Source organism: Rana temporaria, chromosome 11 (assembly GCF_905171775.1).
Source record: "Rana temporaria chromosome 11, aRanTem1.1, whole genome shotgun sequence".
Lineage (NCBI taxonomy): Eukaryota > Metazoa > Chordata > Amphibia > Anura > Ranidae > Rana > Rana temporaria.
Genome location: NC_053499.1, coordinates 158,312,234 through 158,331,131, shown reverse-complemented (window position 1 = coordinate 158,331,131; position 18,898 = coordinate 158,312,234). Strand labels below are relative to the sequence as shown.

At 46.2% G+C, this 18,898-nt stretch overlaps 1 protein-coding gene across 1 annotated transcript in view; it reads left to right on the top strand.

The window, feature by feature from the left end:
* The window catches only part of PKD1L3 (polycystin 1 like 3, transient receptor potential channel interacting), a 99,535-nt gene that overhangs the window by 42,974 nt on the left and 37,663 nt on the right, over positions 1–18,898 (top strand). The window contains exons 25-35 of the mRNA XM_040327788.1: positions 780–805; positions 1,617–1,805; positions 3,072–3,203; positions 6,125–6,298; positions 7,433–7,560; positions 9,105–9,231; positions 10,435–10,563; positions 13,137–13,350; positions 15,097–15,296; positions 15,834–16,064; positions 17,555–17,656. Of these exons, the coding sequence (XP_040183722.1) occupies positions 780–805; positions 1,617–1,805; positions 3,072–3,203; positions 6,125–6,298; positions 7,433–7,560; positions 9,105–9,231; positions 10,435–10,563; positions 13,137–13,350; positions 15,097–15,296; positions 15,834–16,064; positions 17,555–17,656 (1,652 nt within the window). The remainder of the gene's footprint in view (positions 1–779; positions 806–1,616; positions 1,806–3,071; positions 3,204–6,124; positions 6,299–7,432; positions 7,561–9,104; positions 9,232–10,434; positions 10,564–13,136; positions 13,351–15,096; positions 15,297–15,833; positions 16,065–17,554; positions 17,657–18,898) is intronic.

Here is an 18,898-nt window from a genome sequence, read left to right as displayed (position 1 = left end):
GCGTTTTTGAAAGATGAGCAACTTTTTTGTTTTTAATTATGACTTGGTTTGCGAGTGATGTCTTGCAAAACAAACAGAATTTCAGCTAATGGGGTGTGCACTACCACATCTGGCCATAGGTGCGGGAAATACTCAGTTCCCGAGTGTGTCCGAGCCTTTCCGGCGGTTTCCAAGGTCAGCCGAGCTGTCCCCGAGCATTTCTGAGGCTCTCTGGCGCCCCCCCCACCTCTGGTCACATGCGGTATTGCATACCATTGACGTCAATGCAGAACAAATTATTTTCGTTTCAATTGACTTCTAAGGAGAAACTCGCTTTGATATACGAGTGCTTTGGATTACAAGCATTCTCCTGGAACAGATTATAATCCGAGGTTCCACTGTATACCTGGCAGGTAAATTTAAGAGCAAGCCCGCCTAAACATCAAAGTGCTACACATGCAAAACAATGTACAGCTTTGAGCTTCAAAAATCGGTTATAGTGGCCGGATTGTGAATGCAGCCTATGTACTAAACTAATCTTCCTATTGCCTTGTTAGTACAGCTGTACTTGTGGTCTCCACTCTGTCCTTCCTGATGCTTTTGTCTGCTGAGCAGATGTCTAATGAGCGTTGTGCGGCTTCTAAAGCGCAGCAGACAAACAATATCATGTTGATACAACTGATTATTTATTATTTGTATTGTAAATGAATATGTACCCTTTAAACTGCATGTCCTCCGTATGTACGATGTAACTGGACTCAGAATAAACTAACAGGAACATCATTCCATTTATCTTCTAGATGTGCCGAGATCACATAATATCAAGGTAAGCCACCGGAGATCCTCGAATCTCCTGTCTGTTAACCCTTTCATGACTACGCCTATTTCTGACATTTGGTGTTTACAAGTTAAAATCCGTATTCTATGCTTGAAAATTACGTGGAACCCCCAAACATTATATATATATATATATATATATATATATATATATATATGTATATTTTTTTAGCAGAGAATTTAGAGAATAAAATGTTTACAAAGGCATCCCCCTGTTCTGCCTTTGCAGACCGCAATCGCGGGCCGCCCCGGGAACATCGAGTTCCCGGGACCCGCGGGCGCAGTCACGAGGCACGCGGCGAGGGGCGCGCGCGCCTCAGGCGGCGTGGGCGTCAAATTTAAAGGGACGTACAGGTACGCCCATTTGCCTGCCCGTGCCATTGTGTCGACGTATATATCGTTGTGCGCTGGTCGGCAAACCGGTTAAAAAAACCTGCACCAAAACCGCAACTCCCCGTTGAAATGCATTGAAAATGCAGCAAGAACGCGTGTCACATGACCTATGAAACACACACCATAAGCACAGTAAAATCCTGGCAAAAACTGCGTTTTCAGTGCCATTATCTGCACCTTTTTCTCTATCGGCAACAATTTTGTTGGCCGAAATTTCGGTGCATCTCTAGTATCAAGGTCAAAGTGAGGTCAGGAGGATTGCTTTCAATTTTACAGCCTGTAAACCCAAAACAACCAAAAATTTCAAGATTTTCTCAAATTTTCTAGGCTTACATGTAAGAGGGAAGTTGTTTGTTAAAATAAATAATTCACCATGGAATCCCTCGCTTACGTCTTCTCCTCTCCAGAGCCGTTCTGTACTCCAGAATTACTTAACTCTTTTTGCAAGCTGGAAGAAAAGCACCACCACCACCACCAAAAAGCCAGCGCCAACGAAACCAAAGACCACCGGGACGGTCACTCCGCCCAATCTGGATGCCCTCACTCCCCTGCAGGCCGACTCTCTGGACAACATGACCCTTGACGCCATAAGACAGGTAAGTCTAATTTCTGGTAACGCTCCATTCACATTTGTACGACTCCAAAGCCATGTGACTTTGGTGTAACTTTGGATGGGTACGACTTGGATGCAACTTTGGCTTTCACCAATGATAATGGACAACTGTTGCATGTAGAACATTCAGGTTTGACATACATGCAATTTTTGAAGGTTTACATTGCAGTCTTTGGCACTTACCGCATTTATCTTTGTATAGCGCGCCCCGGCGTATAGCGCACACCCCCAACCTGGAAGGGAAATTTCAGGAAAAAAAGAAAATATTTACAGTTTGAATGCCCCTCGTCGGTGTCTTGCCCGGCGTCCATCGGCGGCCTTGTCCGGTCCGGCGTCCGTCTGCGGCCCTGGTGGTGTCCTCCCCGCTTCTCCCGTGCTGTTTCTGAGTCGATCCCCGCTTCCCACGCTGTGTTTGAACGGCGCCGCTGACATATACCGAGAGCAGTACACTCGGGCACGCTCGGCCACGCTCGGCCACGCTCGGCTTCTCTCGCATAAAGGCTAGGAGGCGGCACAGGGCGTGAACACGAGGGGAGCCGAGCCTGGCCAAGTGTACCCGAGTGTACTGTGCTCGGTATATGTCGGCGGCGGCACAGTGCGGGAAGCGGGGATCGGCGTATATAGCGCACCCACGATTTCCCCCTGATTTTAAGGGGAAAAAAGTGCGCGGTATACGCCGATAAATATGGTAAGTCACATGAAAGTCGCACCAAAGTAGTGCAGGAACCTTTTTAACCACTTGCCAACCAGTCCAATTCTGACACTTCACTCCTGTGATACAGCCGGCGGCTACAGCCGCCGACTGTATCACTCGGCCCCGCCCCCCGGCTCGCCACGTCATTGATTTGATTGACAGCAGCAGGAGCCAATGGCTGCGCTGCTATCAATCTCCAATGACGAGAAGCCTCAAGCTGGGGGAAACCATTGTGGGAACGAGCCCACAGAGTTTCGTGGTTTAGGTAAGTAAAAGGGCGGGCTGGGGGGCCCGAGAGTGCAAGGTGTTTTTTCACCTTAATGCATAGGATGCATTAAGGTGAAAAAACACAAAGCTTAACAACCCCTTTAACAGCTGCTCTTCACAATCTCAGGCTGCAGCGGGGACACAGACAAGGAGGAAGGGACAGGATTTATGCAGTCTACAGAAAACAAAGGCTGTAGTGGATGAGTGAGTATGTACACAATGTAATATAGCGTGTATTGACAGTTTTTGATGATTGACACTTTAAGCTAATCAACTTTTTACCCACAGGCCACCACCAACCTTGTAGCCAAGCTGGAGGACGTGGTGCAAGATATCTGGGTGGTGTCACTTGTGTCTAAAGCTTCCAATATACTGACACAGTTGGTGAACTCCAGTGCGTATTTGGTACCGGAGACACAGGTAAGTAGACAAAGACAGAGTTATTTTCATTTGGAGTTGGAGGGATGGAGAAGGCGTTAGAAACCTTTCAACAGCAAGAAAGAGTACCTGTTCATCTGATTTCTTACATTAGGTGTGTGTCGGAATAGAGCACATTTATTGGTTGTAGTTACAGTGGGGAAAATGATGATTTGATGCCCTGTAGACCTACACAAGGCTGGAATGGGCTACAAGACCATCAGCAAGAAGCTTGGTGAGAAGGAGACAACTGTTGGAGTGATTATTTGCAAATGGAAGAAACACAAAATAACCATCAATCGCCCTCCGTCTGGAGCTCCATGCAAGATTTCTCCTCAGTGAGGGATCCGCCCAGAACTACACGGGAGGAGCTTGTGAAGCATATCAAGGCAGTTGGGACCACAGTCACCAAACAAACCATTGGTAACACAATACGCCGCCATGGATTGAAATCCTGCATCGCCCGCAAGGTCCCCCTTTTCAAGGAGGCACATGTACAGCCCGTCTGAAGTTTGCCAATGAACATCTAAATGATTCAGAGAAGGATTGGGAGAAAGTGCTAAGGTCAGATGAGAATAAAAATTTAGCTCTTTGGCATCAATTCGACTCACCGCGTTTGGAGGAAGAAAAATGCTGACTATGACCCTAAGAACACCATCACTACAGTCAAGCACGGAGGGGGAAACATTATGCTTTATTTGTCAGAAACCATGAATCAGACCGAGACAGAAGTACAGTTAAATCCACTTGTTTATTAATAATAATAATAATAATAATAAAAAGAATAAACAGAGTAAGCGTAGTGAAAACATAGCCAGAGTTCAGGAACCGGATCGGATAGTCAGCCAAGCCGAACGTCAGAGAGCGAGAGAAGAATGTGTAGAACAGCAAGCGGGATCAGGAGTCAGAAGGGACGTCAGCCAAGCAAGTCTTCAACAGGAACGCAGGAGATAGTCTCTGTGATGTTGACTAAGGCGAGGGCAGAGAGCAACTGAACTGGAAGGCTTAAGTAGGCATGATTGACAAACAGGATCATCAACAGGTGAGTCGCTGTGGAGATGTAGGAGCTGGCAATTAGCAGACAGCTGAGTGGCCAGCTCAGAGAAGGAAGGGCTGAGCCCAGCCCTGACAGTATTGTAAAATCTAGGATGAGAACCTTGTTACCTCAACCAGAACACTGAAGATGGGTCCAGGCCATGTATTTGTCAGAAACCATGAATCAGACCGAGACAGAAGTACAGTTAAATCACACTTGTTTATTATTAATAATAATAATAATAATAATAAAAAGATAAAAAGAGTAAGCGTAGTCAAAACAAAGTCAGAGTTCAGAAACCGGATCGGATAGTCAGCCAAGCCAAACATCAGGGAGCCAGAGAAGAACGTGTAGATTAGAACAGCAAGCGGGATCAGGAGTCAGAAGGGACGTCAGCCAAGCAAGTCTTCAACAGGAACGCAGGAGATCGTCTCTGTGATGTTGACTAAGGCGAAGGCAGAGAGCAACTGAACTGGAAGGCTTAAGTAGGCAGGACTGACGAGCAGGATAATGAACAGGTGAGTCACTGTGGGGAGATAGGAGCTAGCAATGAGCCGACAGCTCAGAGAAGGAAGGGCTGAGCCCAGCCCTGACAGTATTGTAAAATCTTGGATGAGAACCTTCTTCCCTCAAACAGAACACTGAAGATGGATCGTGGATGGGTCTTCCAGCATGACAATGACCCAAAACATACGGCCAATACAACAACGTAGTGGGTCGAAAAGAAGCACATTAAGGTCGTGGAGTGGCTTAGCCAGTCTGCAAACCTTAATCCTATAGAAAATTTATGGAGGGAGCTGAAACTTTGAGTTGCCAAGTGACAGCCAAGAAACCTTAAGGATTTAGAGAAGATCTTTAAAGAAGAGTGGACCAAAATCCCTCCTGAGATGTGTGCAAACCTGATCACCAACTACAAGAGACATCTGACCTCTGTGCTTCCCAACAAGGGTTTCTCCACCAACTACTAAGGGGATCAAATACTTATTTTACTCACTGAACTGCAACTCAATTTATAACATTTGTTTTGTGTTTTTTTCTGCATTTTTGGTTGATATTCTGTCTCTATCATATAAAATACACCTATGAAAACAACTATAGACCCTTCATTTCTTTGTAAGTGGGCAACAGCAAATCCTAATCTACAGATTTCTGCTGTCCACTTTCTATTGCTGTTGCATCCATGCCCACACATGGGAAATGTTTTCTTATTTCCTGTCTACATGAGAAGTATCAGAACAGGAAAAGAGAAGAGATCTTCCTAAATTGAGAGCATACAGAAATTAAATCCTCAGAGGTTCTTTCCTACCCTAGTGTAGCACCCTCTAGTGTGTACTATCAGAAGTGAGTGTAGATAAAAGCATTTGTCTGGATCTGGGAAAAACCTGAATCACTAAATCTGGGTCAGGGTAATTAGAGTTCAGGGCTGGGTGACAGGGTCTCCCCCTGTTTCTAGAATATTGGAGAATGTTCTGGAACTAGTGGGCGGAGAGGTTAGGAGGGCCTGCCTTGAATATTTTTGGGCCCTCAGCCAATCCCCAGGAGTAGGCTTGGCAGGGGACTTGGAAAACCCATAAATAGGCATGGACCGTGCCAGAAAAAAGAGTCGGTGGTAGATGGAAAAGCAATGCAGAGGGAGGCTGTTGGAGGTCCTTGAGGTATCCTCGCCAAGGGGGGGTTACCTCGGGCTGGAGCTTGGGAAGCTGGCCTGGAAGGATCACACCACAGGAGGCAGTTGGAAAAATTAAAAAGAAAAACTTAGATTTAATAATATTGAATGATATGTACAAATTGCAGCCAGCTGGTGGAGCTCTAGGCTACTCTTTACAGATTCACCTGGCTAACTTTATGGCTTTGCTGTGATGAAGTGGACGTTGCTTTACTTTTTCAGGTCAATGCGAGCGACCTTCTGCTTAGTCTTGGAGAGCAACTGACGGGCACATTGATAGAGGATGTTAATGTGACCAAAGATGTTGTGGTTGATGCAGCTCAGTCACTATTTAATGGCTTTGACGTCACGATGAAAGCATCATTGGAGAATTCTGAAAACTTAACATCTGATCAGGTCTGTTGGTTCACCCACACAACTTTGTTAAAGTTGGTGTCGTTGACTAGTTAACCAAAATATTCATAGCATGTGGACCTATGTTATTTTAACCACTTCGGCTCCCTAAAGTTTTACCCCCTTCATGACCAGGACATTGTTTTGCTATTAAACACTGGGCTACTTTAACTGCCAATTTTTCAGTCATGCAACGCTGTACCCAAACAAAATTTATAAAAAAAAAAAAAACATACAAATAGAGCTTTGTTTTGGTGGTATTTGATCACCACTGGATTTTTTTTATATATAATCGGAAAAAAATATATAATAAAAAAATAAACAAAAAAATAAACAAAAAAATATATATTTTTTACAATATTTTATTTATTTTTACAATATTTGTATTCTACAGTATGCTATAATATTTCACTATATTTTTTTACAATATTTTATTTATTTTTACAATATTTTTAATCTACAGTATTCTACAATAGTCTACTATATTTTTTTTTACAATATTTTATTTATTTTTACAATATCTCTATTCTACAATATTCTACTATATTTTTTTATAATATTTTATTTATTTTTACAATATTTTTAATCTACAGTATTCTACAATATTTTCTTACAATATTTTACAAATGATGGTATATATACTGGAATTTTTATTTATTTATTTTATACTGTAACGGCGGTGATCAATGACCTAAAGTGATTTTAAAGCATCATTGTTTTTTATACTATTATTATTATTATACACGATTTATATATTTTGTTTATATTATTATTATTATAACCCCCAGCAGAGCCATGATCCAATTTGCTACAGCAGGGGGAAAAAAATCCTTCCTGATCCCCCCCGAGAGTTTTGTATATATAATCCAGTCTTCTCCAACAACAAAAAAACATGTGCAGCTTGAAAAAAACTTGCCAAAAACGCAATTAAAGGCATTGGATGTCACGCTACAAAAATGCACTGAAAATTGTATTCATTTGCATCTGCACTAGTGGGAACCAAGGCTTAAAGCATTTTAAAGCGTTCCCCTCATTCACCTCTGTATCTATAGGCATTATGGAGAAATACATTTTCAAATTTCACACAACACAGGCACAGAAATCTCATACAGTTTTTACCTTTTGTCTTTTATCTAGATGGTTCACATCATAGAAACCTCGGTTTCTTCCATGGAATCTGTAGAGACGGCACTATTGTCACTTGGAAACTCCTCTACTCAAAACCATTCCTTCTCCTCCGATCTGTCCAGTATGACAGTGGCCAGGTAACCCAATACTGCTAGTCACTTATAAAAAAAAAAAACCTCTGAATTAAGATTATAGTACAGTAGCCCCCTATCCCTCCATACCATACCGTAGCCCCTATCCCTTTATACCATACAGTAGCCATCTATGCCTTCATACCATACCGTAGCCCCTAGCCCTTTATACCAAACAGTAGCCCCCTATCCCTTCATACCATACAGTACCCCCCTTTTCTTTCATACCATACAGTAAACCCCATGCCTTCATATCATACAGTAGCCGCCCTTCTCTTCATACCATACAGTAGCCCTCTATCCCTTCATACCACGCAGTAGCCACCCTTCCCTTCATACCATACAGTAGCCACCCTTCTCTTCATATTCATGCAGTAGCCCCCATGTCTCCATACCATACTGTAGCCCCCATTCCTTCATACCATACAGTAGTCCTCTATCCCTTCATACCCTACAGTAGCCACCCTTCCCTTCATACCATACAGTAGCCTCCTATACCCTCATATCATACAGTAGCCCCCCATCCCTTTATACCATACAGTAGCCTCATATGCCCTCATATCATACAGTAGCCCCCTATCCCTTTATACCATACAGTAGCCCCCTATCCCTTCATACAATACAGTGGCCCCCTATCTGTTCATACCATACACCCTTTTCCTTCATACCATACACTAGCCTCCTTTGCCCTCATATCATACAGTAACCCCCATCTCTGCATAACATACAGTAGCCCCCATCCCTTCATAACCTACAGTAGCCCCTATGCCTTTATACCATACAGTAACTCCCTTTCTTTTCATACCATACAGTAGCCCCCATGTCTTCATACCATACAATAGCCCTCTATCCCTTCATACCATAGAGTAGCCACCCTTCCCTTCATACCATACAGTAGCCCTCTATTCCTTCATACAATACAGTAGCCCTCTATCCCTTCATACCATACAGTAGCCACCCTTCCCTTCATACCATACAGTAGCCTCCTATGCCCTCATATCATACAGTAGCCCCCTATCCCTTCATGCTATACAGTAGCCCCTTTCCCTATACCATACAGTAGCCCCCTATGCCTTCATACCATACAGTAGCTCCCTATCCCTTCATAACCTACAGTAGCCCCTATCCCTTCATACCGTACAGTACCCCCCTTTCTTTTCATACCATACAGTAGCCCTCTATTCCTTCATACCATACAGTAGCCCTCTATTCCTTCATACCATACAGTAGCCACCCTTCCCTTCATATTGTGCAGTAGCCTCCATGCCTTTATACCATACACTAGCCTCCATGTCTTCATACCATACATTAGCCACCATGTCTCCATAGCATACAGTAGTCCCCCTATCCCTTCATGCCATATAGTGCCATTTTCTTTCACTGCCAACCTGCTCATACAATTACAAACAATGCTGGCATTCCAAACATCATTTGTGGTGAACAAGACAATATCTTACAGTGTAAAGTTTAATAAAAACTGGGAATAAAAATCATTCTAGATGACCTGAAATTAAATGGTGAAAGTCATAGAGCTTGTCTTGTGTCATCAGAGTGAAGTCGGCAGACCTGACGAGCGGAGCATTCAGCACCAGCCTGCCCGCTTTCTGTAGAATCACCTTCCCTGTCTGTTCTGTCCTGAGTGATAGAACCAGCCAATACGAAACAGTAAATGTCATGGTGAGTCCAATGTGTGCGTCTGGGGAAATGTCAGTGTCCTGGCTGTTATGCTGAATGGAAACCTACATATCCAAGCTTCCTTGTTCTTGTAAGGCTTAATTCCTAGTGATTCACTCATACACCAATCAGCCATAATATTATGACCACCAACCCATTGTGGCATCACGGACAACGCTAGACCTCTGAAGGTACACTGTGGTATCCGGCACCAAGCCGTCAGTAGCAGATCCTCTAATTCCTGTAAGTTGTGAGGTAGGGCCTCCATGGATTGGTCTTGGTTTTCCAGCACATCCCACAGTTGCTCAATTACGTTGAGGTCTGGAGAATTTGGAGGCCAAGTCAACACCATGAACTTTTTGTGTCCCTCAAAAATTCTTGAATTCACCAGACCAGGCCGCCTTCTTCCATGGCTCCATGGTCCAGTTTTGAGCTCATGTGTCCATTGTAGGAGCTTTTGGCTGTAGACACGGGTCAGCATGAGCACCCTGACCGGTCGGACACTACACAGCCCCCATACACAACAGACTTGCGATTCTCTGTGTGTTCTGACACCTTTCTAACAAACCAGCATGAACTTTTTTTTAGCAATCTGAGCTCCAGTAGCTCTTCTATTGGATCAGATCTACATGGGCCAGCCTTCATTTCTCATGTCCATCAATGATCCTTGGTCACCCATGACCATGTCACTGGTTCTCCTTCCATGGACCGGTGACATGGTCATGGGTGACCAAGCATCATTGATGGACATGAGGAGCGAAGGCTGGCCCGTGAAGTCTGATCCAATAGAAGAGCTACTGGAGATCAGATTGCTGCAAACCGACCACTGCAGACCGGGAACGTCCCACAAGAGCGGCAGTTTTGGAGTTCCTCTAACCCAATCGTCTAACCATTGCAATCTGGCCCTTGCCAAAGTCGCTCAAAACCTTACACTTGCCAATTGTATCTGCTTTCAACACTTCAACTTCAGAGACAACATGTTCAATTGCTGCCTAATATATCCCACCAACTTTCAGATGCCATTGTAACAAGATAATCGATGTTATTCACTTTACCTGTCAGTGGTCATAATGTTACGGTTGATCGGTGTATATCACACTGTTTAACAAAATATTTCCCTCCACTGTGTCTGGGTGATTGGTACTTTAAAAAAAATGAAGTATCAATGTTTGCTGTACCGACATCTCTCCTTTTCCTTAATGGCAGGTCTTGGCTCTGTCTGTTAACCCATTCAGTCACTTAAGTCCTTTGGTAATAGACGGGCCCGTGGTTAACATTGAGCTTGGTGGAGATGATGGGCCCATTGATGTTGCAAATCTGACCGACTACATTGAGGTGAGTTCCTGACCTACACTGTTCAGGGACAAGGGAAAACTATGTCTTTGTTTGGAATGGATATACAATATATATATATATATATATATATATATATATATATATATATATATACAGTATATATATATATATATATATACACTATGTTACCACGTATTGGGCGCCTGCGTCGTGATTGCAACTGCCCCTGGACCGCTCTGCCTTCCTCTATACTACCCTAGTCCGCCCCTATACTGCTCCAGCCTGTTTATATACTACCCCAGCTTTCCCCTATACTGCCCTAGCCTGTCCGTATACTACCCTAGCCTGTCCGTATACTACCCTAGCCTATCCGTATACTACCCTAGCCTGTCCGTATACTAATCTAGCCTGTCTATATACTACCCTAGCCTTTCCGTATACTACTCTAGCCTGTCTATATACTACCCTAGCTTTCCCCTATACTATTCTAGCCTGTCTATATACTACCCTAGCCTGTCCGTATACTGCCCTAGCCTATCTATATACTACCTTAGCCTAACTATATTCTACCCTAGCCTGCCCCTATACTTCCCTAGCCTGTCTATCTACAACTGCCCCCAGACCGCTCTGCCTTCCTCTATACTACCCTAGTCTGCCCCTATACTGCCCCAGCCTGTCTAACCCCAGATTGCCCATATACTGCCCTAGCCTGTCCGTATACTACCCTAGCCTATCCGTATACTACCCTAGCCTGTCCGTATACTACCCTAGCCTGTCCGTATACTACCCTAGCCTGTCCGTATACTACCCTAGCCTATCTATATACTACCCTAGCCTGCCCCTATACTTCCCTAGCCTGTCTATCTACAACCCTAGCCTGCCCCTATACTACTCTAGCCTTTCTATATACTACCCTAGCCGGTCTATATACTACCCCAGTTTGCCCCTATACTGCCCTAGCCTGTCACTATACTACCCGAGCCTATCCGTATACTACTCTAGCCTGTCTATATACTACCCAAGTTTGTCCCTATACTGCCCTAGCCTGTCCTTATACTACCCTAGCCTTCCCCTATACTGCCCTAGCCTGTCCGTAGACTACCCTAGCATGTACATATACTACCCTAGCCTGTCTATCTACAACCCTAGCCTGCCCCTATACTACTCTAGCCTTTCAATATACTACCCTAGCCTGCCCCTATGCTGCCCTAGCCTATCTATATAATATACCAGTCTGCCCCTATACTTCCCTAGCCTGTCTAGCCTACCCCTATACTACTTTAGCCCACCCCTATACTGCCCTAGCCTGCCCCTTGGAATTGAACATAATGGTATGTCATGTAATTTTGCATATAGACAAGGTGCTGCTGTATGTAAATCTGACTACCTGATAAATCAAATTTTAGTTTTAATTATCATAATATAAAAAAAATAATAGATGTGGGGGACTTTCGGTGGGCGTGATTTTTTTTGGGGGGGAGGGTGAGGGCAGAATTCCATTCTTGGACCTGGGCAGCACAATGTCTTGGGCCGGTGATCTGCCGTGCTGGTTCCATGTATCATGGAAGTTCCAGCGCATGCGCGAACTGATGCGCAGAGATGGTTCCAGCTATCGGGAAAGTTCCTTCAAGCACTGCGCAGGTGCAAACTTGCTGACGGAAATCCCCGAACGGCGGCCGGCATCCAGGGCGACGTGGACTTAGAGGAAAGTGGCCAGTCGGCCTCACGTCCTCGCTGCGCTCGGACGGCTCGCTTCGCTCACTCGGCCTCCTGGCTCTTTTTTTAACATCCTCCAATCCACGGGGATGTTAAAGAATGAGCCTGGATGCCGGGCGAGGTTCGGGGATTTCCGTCGGGAAGTTTGCGCCTGCGCAGTGAGTGAAGGAACTTCCCCCACAGTGGAACATTGAGGACAAGTCACCGGCCCTGAAGCATAGTACGGGGTGGACCAAAGTCAGTGACCAGAAGAGCTTATTGCTTTTTGCATATCAGAAGACCTGGGTTTTGGGTATTTGGGGCTCATGGGGGGGGGCTGGCCCGTCGATACAGGACAGGCAAAACAAACAATTGCTTGGGGCCCAGAATCGGCCTGGGGCCCCCAACTTCCCCTTCCCAGGCAGTAACGTGGCATAGCTCCTCTTCCTTCCTCCTGGAGTCCTGTTAGTCTGGCCGGGTACCGCGCGTGGTACAGGAGATTTTGTTTCCTGTTCATGGCCAGACTGACAGGAAGTGCACACTGGGAACACAGGAAACTGGATCTAATGATAGAAAACCGGACTGACAGGAGGAAGAGGAGCTCGGCCACGCTACAGCGGCAGCCTACAGGGAAGAAGGGGAGGTGAGAATAGAAAAACATAGGGACTGGGGGGGGGGGGAGTAAGAACATGGGTGTAAAAAATGAGTGTAGAGCTAACGTAGGCTTTTGCGTGCGGGGGGGGTTCTTGGGGGCCCCCATTTGGCTTGGGACCCCCAAATTCCTTCAAACAGCCCTGGGGGGGGGGGGGTCTCTGACAACCAGAGACAATGCCTACTATAAAAAAAATGACTAAAGTACCCTCCAGTAAGGACCGTGGGTTGTGCTCTGCTAGATTTTGACTTGCCTTTATTTGTAGATTGTACTGGTCAAGAATCAGAGCTCACCGGTCAACGAGTCAAAGATGAGCTTGGCGAAGGACAAGAACCTAATGCTGAGTATGAATGTGACCTCTGATAACCACACCGTGGTGCTGATCGTGCAGCCGGACATCGCCGTGCCGATCGCCCTGCACCTCTGGTTCCAGGAACAACCCAACAGCAGTCTCCTGCAGAACATCTCCCTCCCGGATGGTAAGGACAAGGATTCTACGTGACAGTTCCATAGGAGAGTCCATATTCAGGAATCTGCAAGACACTATGGGGTGGATTTACTAAAGGCAAATAGACTGTGCATGGAGCTTTCTATAGAGCAGTGGTCTCCAAACTGCGGCCCTGGGGCCAGATGCAGCCCTTTGCTTGCGTTTATCTGGCTTTTGGGGCACTATTTTATCTACTGATACCAACAATGGGCCATAATTCCCCCCACTGACATCATTGAAGGGGCACAATTCCCCTAAATGACACCAACAGTGAGGCACAATTCCTCCCATTGACCCCAATGATGGGGCATAATTCCTCCCACTGACACCAATGATGGGGCACAATTCCTCTCCTCGCTGGACAGCCGCTCTCCCTCGGGGCACTCGTGCGGGCGAGCTCCTGTGTCCTGCTGCTGCATCCATTGACACAAACAGCAGGTCTCGGCCCCGCCCCCGCATCATTGAATTTGATTAACAGCAGCGGGAGCCAATGGCTGCGCTCGCATATCAAAGCGAGTTTCCTCATAGAAGTAAAACAAAGATAATTCTTTCCACATTGACTTCTATTGTATGCAGCACCGCATGTGGTCAGAGGTGGGGGGGGGGGGTCGCCGGTGAGACTCGGAAATACTCAGAGACCGCTCAGAGATGCGCCGGAGAGTGTTTACGAGTGCATCCGAGCGGCTCCGAGTGTCACCGATGCCCCCACACCCTTGCCCAAATGCGGACCTGTACACCGCAGAGGCTTGAATCCTGCTCGATTTGCAAAAACAATAAGGGCTCGTATTGCGAAACGCTTGTTAACCGCGTTACTCGCAATCCGAAGTATTACTGTAGCGCCTTGAGGCGATTCAGTTCGCATATGTAGCGCTATACAATTTTCAAACTCATTCACTGTAACGGTCACCACCGTTTACGATATTCCATTCCATCGCCCCACGACAGCTAATCTGACCCTCCAACCATCCAACAGACACGATCCATTCCCCCAGAATTAAGACGAGACACAAGTTCTGTTCTTTCTGGTTTCAAAATGAATGAATGAATCTTTTAACGGTAAAACTCAAGTTTTTATACAGTTCACAACCAAAAAGCATGTTACAGGGACAATGAAACTCTCCACCCCCAAAACATCACACAATGGGGCTTCATACACATTATTTTAGATAATGACATTCAGATGAGTTAATTATTAGTCATCCCCCCAGACGTCCCGACTCCGCAATAATCTATTCACTGCTACATAATGCACATTTCTTTTGTAGACGTAATTGACATGCTAATCCATTACACCTGAAAAGAGATGTCTGGCCTTTAGACTGCTAACTCACAACACCTCTATCATCAATAGGATCTTCACACCAAACTGTGTCATTAGCATACACAATGAAATATCTAGGAGCAGACTTAATTAGCATCTCAACAGTCTATGTTAAGCATTGAAGGAGACATTCTATTGACCTGTTGTGGGACAGCATGAAATCACCTGTAACATGTCCAGATCTCCTGCAATACATGAATTATCATTTCTCAGCCATCCTATGCCCAAAAGGGGCATAGGATGACCCTAGACCCAAGAGTCATTAGTGAAGCTGGCACAGAAGTACCCCACATCCTTCAAAAGTCTCTGGGTGTCACGGGCCATTGCGTTACACTCACTTACTGTACAAGACATAAAAATGCTTGAAAGAAGGGCAGAACAGTACTGTTAATATCACACAACTCTACTTTTCCGCAGATTCAAATGGGTTATATACCTGGGTGCTGACCTCAGACATGTTCATGAATGGCACCGGTGTTTATTATATCAGTGTTGCGGTGACCAATGAGAGTATATGGGCACAGAGGACGTCTCTGGACTTTGCGGTCAGCCTCTTCGCCAGCCAATGTGTGTTCTGGGATGATGATATGAGAGAATGGAATGAATACGGCTGTCGTGTAAGTATAGGATACGATTTGCTGGGTGTGATCATAGCAGGGCTGGACTGGGACAGAAATTTGGCCCTGGGCTTCATCCAGATTGGCCCATTTTGACAGGTCTCTCCCATGGCGGCCGGACAACTCCCGCAAAAATATGTAGAAGAATACTTTTCGACCTAAACTGAGGAAACAAATCGTTTTTTTTATGTCTTTTTTGGGGATTTTTATTATAGCAAAAAGTAAAAAATATATATTTTTTCAAAATTGTCGCTCTATTTTTGTTTATAATGCAAAAAATTAAAACCGCAGAGGTGATCAAATGCCACCAAAAGAAAGCTCTATTTGTGGGAAAAAAAGGACGTAAATTTTGTTTGGGAGCCACGTTGCACGACCACGCAATTGTCAGTTAAATTGACGCAGCGCCGAATTGCAAAACGTGGCCTGGTCTTTGGCCAGCCAAATGGCCCGGGGGCTTAAGTGGTTAAAGGGTTCCTTTGTGTTGAAAAGGTTAAGCAAGGCTGCTCTACTATATGCTTCTTGCTTCTACATCTGCAGGTTGGTCCCCAAACGACACCTTCCGAGACCCACTGTCTGTGTAACCACCTGACCTTCTTCGCCAGCACATTTCTGGTCATGCCACACGTGGTGGATATCAGCGACAGTCTAGCGCTCTTTGCCAACGTGGCCAATAACCCAGTAGGTGTGGGTTTGCTTGGTGCTTTGGTTGGATTTCTCCTGACTGTGGTGGTGTGGGCACAGAAGAAAGATCAGGATGACCTGAAGAAGGTAAGCCGGTGAGCTGTTTATCATGGTGGGCATGAAGGCTGAGCACAGAGGGGCTGGTTAATGAAAGTTATATAAATCGTAAATAGTGGTGCAGCCCATAGCAGTCTGATTTTAGCTGTTATATCGTAACTCACATTGAGAAGATAAGAGATGGGTTTTGATTGGTAAGGAAAAGTCACGCCTCTTTTAACTCTTTTTTATCAAATCCTCTGAAGAAGAGCTACTCGTGTAGCCAAATTTTGATTGTTATTTTCTGGGTACAGACCACTCTGCAGCTACATAGCCCCCATACTGTTAGGAAATGGTTCACTCGTTGGCGGCGCTGTTGGTCCCGTGGATTGCAGTACCGGTGTCGACCAGCGGGTGTTTTCTTGCAGCCAGGATCTGTAATAAAGGATTTCACCTGCTGGTGGCACTGTCAGATCCATGGGCTGTAGTACCGGTGTCCACCAGCGGGAGTGTTGAGCCGACATTATCTCCTGCAATCAGGCGTCAGGCGATTGCAGGAGATATGTATAAATATCCGGCAACTTGCACTCTCTAGTTGCCTTGGTATCGTCCTTGTGCCCTGACCTGCGATCCTGTTATCTGAACCTGTGCCTACCTGTACCTGACCTCGAGCCTATATCTGATCCCGAGCCTATCCTAAACCTGTCCCTCCTGTTACCTTTACCTCTACCCTGCAGCCTGATCAATCCATCCCGGTCCTGTTTGTTCTCTGTCCCATCTGCTGACCTCCCGTTGATGACCCTGGCCTGGCTAACGTTAATGATTCTGGTATACCCCTTCTAGTGCTCCAGCTTGTTAATCTGTTGCTGTTTTGGGGTCACTGTCTTGTTGCTGTCCTTCAACTCCAATGACACGAGGGCCGGGGAGCGGGGCCGAGTCCTGTAGTTGGTGGCTATGGACGCCGAATACAGAACTCGGGAGCGCGTCCGCAAGGTAACCCCCTTGCGAGAGACCTTCTCAGAGGGGGTTATCATTAGCGGGGAGGAGCCGAGACAGCCGCCAAGGGACCCCAGAAGATCAGGATCGGGGCCACTCTGTGCAAAACGAGCTGCACGGTGGAGGTAAGTATAAGGCCCCGTACACACGACCGGTTTTCTCGGCAGAATTCAGCAAGAAACTCGATGGGAGACGTATTCTGCCGAGAAAACCGGTCGTGTGTACACTTTTCGCCAAGAAACCCGTCGGGAAACTCGTTGAGCCAAAAAGAGAACATGTTCTCTATTTCCTCGTTGGGCAATGGGAACATTTGGCTCGACGAGTTTTCTGACAGCCGAACAAGGAACTCGACGGGGAAAACGATGTGTTTTGCCGTCGAGTTTCTCGGACGTGTGTACGGGGCCTGACATGTTTGTTATTTAAAAAAAAAATATATGTGAAGCTTTAGTATCACTTTAAATCCTTACGCTTGCCCATTTTTTCTGCTTTCAACACATCAACTTCAGGGACACCATGTTCCCTTTATGTCTTCTTTCCCCTTACAGGTCAGAGTAGCCATTCTTACAGATAACGACCCCGCTTCTCACTGCCGATATATGATTAAGATATGTACTGGTCATCGTATGGGATCTGGAACCACATCTCAGGTAGGTGATACATCCGTCTCTGACCTTATGTTGTATATCCTCAGTTTGTGTTAGTTGGTCATGTACAGCCATCTCCGACTTGACACTGGTGAAGATTTTGCCTGAAAAGAGACTGGCCCAGATTCACAGAGAGCAAGGCGCACATTACGCCGCCGTAGAGCAAACACTGTACGCTACGCCAACATAGCGCGGAGAGGCAAGCATTGCATTCAGCAAGCCAGTGCTCCCAACGCTGCGCCAGCGCGGCATAGGTTTCGAAGGCGCATGCCGGCGTAGGTGGAAGTGGGCGTGACCCCATGCAAATGATGGGCCGAGCGTCAGACAGGTACGTATCACGAACTGCGCATGCGCCGTGACATGGACGCATACACAGCACCCCCCTGTGCCTGCTCACAACCACGCCGGCACAACTGCCTAAGCTACGTCGGATCACCGCGTACGCCGTGAACATAACGTACGCCAAGCCAGACACACGTCCAACGCACAATACGCCAGGCTTGTGTTCCCTGGTGCAGGCCTGAGCATGTCTGTTGCCGGGTTGCACCTCATTTATGGGGAATCACTTTACGCCGGACGTACAACTTACGCGCATTCTCGTGTAGCATGCGCCGGGCACACGCACGTTCGTGAATCGGCGTATTTCCCTCATTTGCATGTTTGAATGGCTAATCAATGGGAGCAGCCCCATGCGTCCAGCCCATATGTGCGCCCACCCTACGCCGGCGTGTGCAAGCTACGTCGGCGGGGTGTAGCCTGTTTTTAGGCGCATGTTGGTTCGTGGGTCTGCCGCACACATACGCCGGCGCACATTTTAGACACACGCCCCCTTCTATGACACTGCAGTGAGAGGCGTGCCTCCACTGCAGCATTTTTATTGGACAGCTGGGGCTAATGGTCCTTTACCATTGTTCCAAGACTCCAAGCTGTCCATTGAGCTCAGTGCCTCTGACAAGAAATAAGGAGAGGCACTGTGAGCGTATCCTCTCAGTGTGTCTGGATGTATTTAAAGTGGTTGTAAAGGTTCAGTTTTATTTTTTTTTAAATAACAAACATGTTATACTTACCTCCACTGTGCAGTTCATGTTCTGGGCTCCCATGGCGGCTCTCGTGGCTCCTCCCCGCAATAGCTAACACCCTCTGGGAAGCTCTCTTCCTGAGGGGGCTACCTTGCGGGCGCGCTCCCGTCTCATACACTAGGCATCCATAGACACAGAGTGTATGACTTGGTCCCGCCCCCCAGCG